Source organism: Gopherus evgoodei, chromosome 17, assembly GCF_007399415.2.
Source record: "Gopherus evgoodei ecotype Sinaloan lineage chromosome 17, rGopEvg1_v1.p, whole genome shotgun sequence".
In the NCBI taxonomy this organism is placed as follows: domain Eukaryota; kingdom Metazoa; phylum Chordata; order Testudines; family Testudinidae; genus Gopherus; species Gopherus evgoodei.
The window spans coordinates 5,779,208-5,786,371 of record NC_044338.1 but is presented as its reverse complement, the minus strand read 5'-3'; the positions used below and the strand labels follow the sequence as shown (position 1 = coordinate 5,786,371).

Sequence of the window (7,164 nt, the reverse complement as noted above, 5' to 3'; positions counted from 1 at the left end):
CACAAAGAGTTTCCTTACTTGGAAAAATTCAGATTTGCCCCTTTATTTTTCTAGTAGTTTACATTTAACACACTACAGTTTTTTGGCCTCTGCTGCTACCACATTACTTAGTTCTGGTTCCACATGAGGGGGGTGGTTGACCAGTCAGCTTGTAATGCTGATCTTCATAACACTGAGGTTCTACTATATAATGTGTCTATGCTACATCTCAAAAAAGGCCATTATTTTGGTCATTTTCAACCCAAATAATAAAAAGCTACAGCTCTTCTCTGTTGCATAAAGAAAGGAGAGTGTTGGAAATAAACAAACAGACAGCACAATCAAGGCTTCATGAATAATTTATTCCATTTGATTTTTTTTTTAAAAGTATAAACTTTTTCATTTCCTCAATCACAATTTGTACAACTCAGTGTTTATGGCATTCGGCAGCAATAGTGTTTGTTCCTTATTTGATTTTATGTCATATTAAATAAGAAGACTTGGACCATTAAATGTCACTGCTGAGTGAGACCTTAAAAACTCCCCTTAAAGTGACCCAGCTGTTTTGAGAAGATTGATGAAACTGACATGTCCAGTAATGATGCCACAATTTGCAATTTAAACCCAATAGCTTTTCAAGGTCCTCAAATCCAGTTTATTTGGATAACCTAAAGCTACATTAAAACTTCCTGAAAAAGTGACCCTGAGGATTATTGTAGGTCCCAAATCCAGTTTTACTGTAAATGAAGTTTCACTTCATTGAAAATAAAGAGTAACCCACAAATAAGATTTTCTAAATATAAGACATAGTTCTGAATCCTTCAATTAAGATGGAGAAAATTAATTTTCCCACCTTAGAATTTGTGTCAAAATAGTTAGTCACACAATTTCATGAAAACTGAGAAACTGAGTTCTCAGAGGAAACCCAGCCCAAAACATTGTTTCATGTAACATTACATGGATATTAACAGACTGATATGCTATACCATAGACTGTTGCGCAGCAAATTATATGGTGCAATAGCATTTAAAAAACCTTTTCATCTATTAAATTTGAATGTTTTTAAATAATGCAGCAACATAATATTTTGATAGTACAGTATTAACAAATAGTGCTTGATTAAAGACATCTGCAAATCTTTGTAGAAACACATGACGTTAAAAGTCACCATAGAAGGTAAATATGGAGATGAAAAGAATATAGTAAGAGTAATCTGTGCCATACTGACAGCTGAGCAAGAATATAGCTGAGGATTTTAGTGATAACTTTAATTTTAGCCATTTCAGAAAATGTTAGAAAGTTTTAAAAATTACAACTACTTAAAAATTTAAGGATTGTATGTAAGTACACTTGGTGGCCCACTGGCCAAACAATAACGTGTACAAGAATCTAATTCATACAGAATTAAGTCCAGATGAGTGAATGGCTTGCATAAAGAGAGTATGGCTAGATTTTTTGACTGGCTGGAAGGATACCGTATGTGGCTATCATTTGAAATCCAAAATACTTAATAGTGAACTTCCACAAAATACTACTAAACAGAGAGCTGCACAGACCAACACCAGGAACAAGCATTTTGAGAAGCTGCTGCCCAAACTGTCAATGATCTGTATAAACTCTGCTATAAAGCTTGCACCTTCTGATCAACTCTGCTGTTAACAGGCTGTGACAATATAATTGTTGTCAGTAATTTGTCATGTCCACTTTAAGAGAGGAAGGGTTAATCATTCCAAAGGAATTTGATTCATAAAAGGTGAAAGGAACTTATTTAAAAGTAAGCCAAATATGATAGATAGCTCCTTGGCGCCAGCAGTTTTGATATGTACATTGCTGGCAATGAATGCCACTAGGAAGATACAGTCTCCTAGTACAAATGCTTTCTAAAAAGAACATTTCAAAAAGGGGGCTTCTGATATTTTCTAGTGGTTAATTTATCAGTTTATATTTCTGACTGCATTTGAAAAACTTTTACTGGCTGTTTTTCTATACAGTTGAGGAATTTCAGAGTACATTCATTTAGCTATATAGTATGAACTGGACCTCAGCATTCAGGCAGCTGGCTCACTTATGAATACAAGTCACTGTCAGATTTTAAATAGCCCACTTCCAACAAGTTCCAAGCTAAAGAGGTGTGTTAACATTAAGACAGGTTTTAAAATCAGCCATCTGGCAACACTGAGCTAAAAATATTGGATGTAAGCTTTGAAAATTCCAGGCTTAGGAGCATCTTTTCCCTCAAAAATCTCAGCCACATTGAAAAGAAAAAGCTGCTATTGAACAAAATATGCTAGTCAATATGTGGTGTGTTTTAGCATAATCAAGAAAAATTAATGCAGAGACCCAATTTTTTTTTTAACTTTAATATCAAAATAGGCTGACATCTGATTGCAGTACTGTTATTTTGAAGAAATGATTGAAAAAAAAAATCTGTCACCAATTGTACATTTTCTTTATACAAAGTAAGACTGCTAATATTGTATATAGAGAATATTAGCAAAGAGGTTATGTTTGTTCACATGAAGTGATATTTCAGGAAAATATTTTGTAGTTACAAAACATGATTTTCAGTAAGATACTAAATTTAGTTTTGTAAATACAAGTGATTTTTTATCCTTGTAGAGGATTAACAGTGGGTGCACAAAGGGATTTTAAAACTGGCTCCTTAAAAACTTTATGAGCAGGATGGATAGTTTAAGTTGTCCAGTGAGATCCAGGTGCTAAACTAACGTGGGTTCTCACATCAGACTGACAAGGGCACCGCAAGAGTAAGTTTTCTGTCCGGCAGTCAGGGGGTGAGGAACAAAGGAAGGAATTGCTCACGAGCACCCGTAGGGGCCATTTTAGAGCATTATAGATTTGGCATGTGCAAGTCAAGGAAGGAAGTGTTAGGTGAGGGGGAAATGGTGATTGTAGAGGAAGAGGCATACAGAAGTCCCATGACTCCCGAGTCCCTTCCTTAGGGAGGCTTGAGCCTCATTGGCACATGCCCTGGCTAGAATCTGAAGGGGAAAGTCGATACACTGGTGCCTGGGACCCTCACCACAGTGCCAAAAATAGATTAAAAAGGAAAAGGAAAATGCTTCTTTCACCAGTGGAATAAAATCTGAATACCAGAATTCACTGAAAATCTATATACACCACATTTTAGTCAAACACACACCAATCTTAAAGTCAAGATTGACTGTTTTTGCATTTGTAAAATGGCTAGAGCTGGGCGAAACTTCAGCCTACAGGAGGATTCTTTGTGGCAATTTCATTATAATGTTTTTCTATACCTACATGTTCCATCTGATTTGTGATGAACACAAGTCTTACAGAACGTGATGCAATTCCCACTATGCCAAAAATTCCTGGTTACCTACATTGGGTAGCAAAGATTCTTGTAGTAATAAATCTTTCCACAATAAATGGAAAAAGGTCTGAAAAATTGGCCACAGCCCTGAGCCATAACACAAAATTAAACTGACGAGTTAATTCATTTTATTCTCACTACAAGTTAAACCACCTACAATATCACTTATATATTGCCATTATGTTACTCTGTAAAGGTGTGATATAAAATGCTGTAAGACCCGGTACCTTTTCAATTTATATAAACACAGTGAACTTCATTACTGTACATGTACTCTGCAACTACAGCTTAGCTGTAAATCCCCCACACACAATGGTATGGACATTAACCTCTCTATCCCCATTAAACTGTACATCAAGACAATACAAATTTACTGTCCCCACCCACTCCCTTACAAAAAAATAATACTCTAAAAGCAACCTACTGCAACTTTTAATTAAGACGATTACATATATTTTAGACCAATTGCTTTAAAGCAAGAAGGCAGTATAAACCTTCTAGGAAAATTTTTATAAAAGAGGTTAAGAAATATAAGACAATTTATACATTTAAAAACTTACAATAAATAAGAGATGCAGGCATTTTCTGAATACTAGGTACTATAATCCGATACAAGAACATCTTGATGTTCTGAAGCCATAGGTTGAAACCTATTGTTCCTCACGTCTCTTCTCGTCTCCATGCTTTTAGTATTCATTAAACATGACTGGGTACTATGGCTCATTACTTTTCACAAATACTGTGACTGGGAAAAAAGGGTCAATTTTGCCACTAAAATGTTATAATACATTTTGACTGATCAATCATCATTCTAAAAAGAGTCCTGTAGAGTCAATGAAACAAAGACAGCAGGATTATGTGCCCCTCAGAAGTCAAAACAATATTTGTTGGAAGTAACAAGAATTATACCCCATCACAAATAACTTGAACTGAGAAGAATTAACTTAGTCCTGCAGTGAAATATCCCTTTTCCTTGTTCTCTTCTTGCAAAGTTCAGATGAAGATCACAGCATATTCATGATAAAGTTATACAACTGATTCAGCACCACAAAATGAACTGGGAGACATGACCGTCTGTCCTGGGTTGCGGGATCACAGGTTAGCCAGGAGAGTGCATTGTACTGTTCCAAAACAAACCTGTAAAGCAAAAAGACTTCCATCAAGCTATACATTTTCCATTACCATAATTTTCAGACAGTGTTCGACACAATCTCACAACAAACCAACTTCTCCAGCAGCTAAACAGTTAAACTAGCCAGGCTTATGAAACAGCTAGCCTTCAGAGTCATTGTTCTCGAAGCAGATCAACAAGGCTAGGCAAAATTGTTTGCCATACAGACAAAAAACATCATGCTACCCAGATGTTCATGTCATTATGTTTAAAAAATAAAATCCAACAAAACTAGTTTATCTTCTATAGATGTCTTCCTTCTATATGATTACATGCCTGCTCATCTCTACTCTGAGCTCTTCCTATTCCTGCAGCACCTCCAAGCCTCTTGCCTAACTGCTTCCTTGTATCCCTTTCCATTCATCAATAGATCTTCTTTCACCAGGACCCATACACCTGGAACTCCCTTCCATTAAAATCCCACTTCTTCTAATGAGCCTACTTACAATATGCTAAAAAGTGATGCTCTTTAAAAAAAAATAATACCACTACTTCATGACTAAATGCATATTTTAGCCACTCAGAGCACTGCGTCTGATTTGTGTTGTCCATGAAGTACTAAGCATACTCAGCATTCAATTAATAATGAATAAACCTTACAGAAAAAGAGCCAAGTTGATATGCTGCAATAAAATGTGGTTATGCAGTTATATTATTAAAAATATTCGGTTTCATTTTTAAGTAATAAAGCATCAATACCTGAGAACATCAGAAGTTTGATTAGAGTCAAGTGGGTGGGAGTGTTTACTGTGGAGTAGCTCGTCTGATTGCACTGAAGGCACATGGAGGTGCAAAGAGGCCTAAAAAGAGAACAGGCACATCATCAGCCATCCTTGCATTAGTTACAATTTAGACATCCCTGTTCCTTTACAATATAACCACACCTTCCTTGTAATTACTTCCTAGTATCTGACACAAAGGGAAACAGTGCATTCAGCTAGAACAAGAATCAGAAGAACCTACATATAATTCTGGTATGTTTTATTTTTTGATTAATGCATTCTGCTAAAATTATACAGGTATCTTAAGATAGGACGTAAGGAATCTCTTCCCCTAACTCATTTCATTGGGTTGGGAGATATGGCCAAGATCACCATTTAAAACAAAAAAAGGGACTGAAAGTGGATGCGACTCCACTAAGTTTATCCACTTACACCAGGGAAGTATTTGGCCCAGGATTTCTAATTGACATCTTACCAAGACTTTGTATTACTGTTGCTGCCAGTAAAGTACCAATATCTTTGTAAATTCTAGCAAACTGAAAGTAGCACAATTTACAACAGAAAACAACTACACACATTAGGAGGTGCAAAAAAAAAAGCCACAAAATATTCTAACCTTCAGAGTTCTCATTAGATCATATTTTGGTACAAAGTTTTGCATATTCGAGTCCTAAACCAAAAGTGAAACTAGCCTATTAGGAGCCTTCCTAATCCAACTGTTTTTTTAATTAGTATACCACACAATGTGCGAAAAAGAAAAAACAGCAGCAGCATCCATATAATATAATGGAACTTCTGCTTAACACATGGCATGGGGGAGAGCTACTTTTATTCATCTTTGTTTCAGGTTAGACATATCTGTCATAACAAACAAAATTATATGTATAATCTTAGATTTGAGCAAATCAGAGTTTGAAGGTACAGCAGAACTGACTTGATTGTGCCAGACAAGAAAATGGAAGTGACAACATACACATGATGCGAGAACCTCTTCTGGATAGATGAGTCAATGTCTACCTAGGACTATTCCCCACTTAAACTCTTCCTTGAGGAAGACCAAAACAGAACATATGGATAAAGCATAACACCTCTCTCTGTACTAGACTATATTTTCCAAGTTTAACCAGGTAGTTACACGATACCTTTCTTTTTTGCATTGTTTCTAAGTAAGAGGCAGAGGCAAATTTGAGCCAGTAATCTGGAGAAGTCTAGCCAAACATTTAGTGTAACAACTCCTTGCAAGATACAGCAGCATACACTTATTAAGAGAAAGAGTAAGCAAAGCTTCAATTGTAAGAGGAGGGGGAACATTATTCTTGTGAAACAAATATGTAAAGAGGCTGTTCAGAAGAGACCACCACTTCTGAACTTTTCCTGTTCCTGTTAAAAATGCCTCATTTTTGTAGAAAGGGAACAAAAATATGCAAATTGGACCGGTTTCAAAGGAAACCGGAAATTGTGCGTGTCTCTTGGAATACAGTTAAAATTACTGTATTCATTTGTTTTAAAAAGAGTTCAGAAGTCTAAAATGTTGCTATTCAGATCCCACATTACACATTTATCTCTAAATGCCCACAATGCTCAGGAAAAACACTGTACAAGTTCCTGAAGTACAGTACCTTAAGAAACAGGGGACACTGATTTTGTGCTTGAGGACATGCTGACCAAAACCACTCAGGCAATGGACCGGCTTTGGCAGTTGATACAAAGTAACCAAGGGCCAATGGCTGTTGCAGGATATTTGTTACTTCATCATGAGATTCTGTTGAAAGCAATCTATCTGTACCTTGACCCTAAAAGTTGACAAATATCAGGAAGAAGCAGAGTTAGTGACAAAAATGGAACATTTAGTTATGCTATTAAATCTGCAGCTTTCCAAATTCTTGGATCTAATTGGATTGAATAGATGAAGGGCAAGAGGTCAGAAGAACCTGGTATTC

General features: G+C 36.0%; 1 protein-coding gene across 2 annotated transcripts in view; it reads right to left on the bottom strand.

Annotated features, from left to right (window-relative positions):
- Positions 1-320: 320 nt before the first annotated feature.
- Positions 321-7,164, bottom strand: part of MED13 (mediator complex subunit 13) — a 76,490-nt gene continuing 69,646 nt past the window's right edge. For both annotated transcript variants that reach the window (XM_030537091.1, XM_030537092.1), the window contains 3 exons: positions 6,844-7,017; positions 5,202-5,302; positions 321-4,468 (listed from right to left, as the gene is read on the bottom strand). In XM_030537091.1, the coding sequence (XP_030392951.1) occupies positions 4,336-4,468; positions 5,202-5,302; positions 6,844-7,017 (408 nt within the window). In that variant the 3' untranslated portion in view covers positions 321-4,335. The remainder of the gene's footprint in view (positions 4,469-5,201; positions 5,303-6,843; positions 7,018-7,164) is intronic.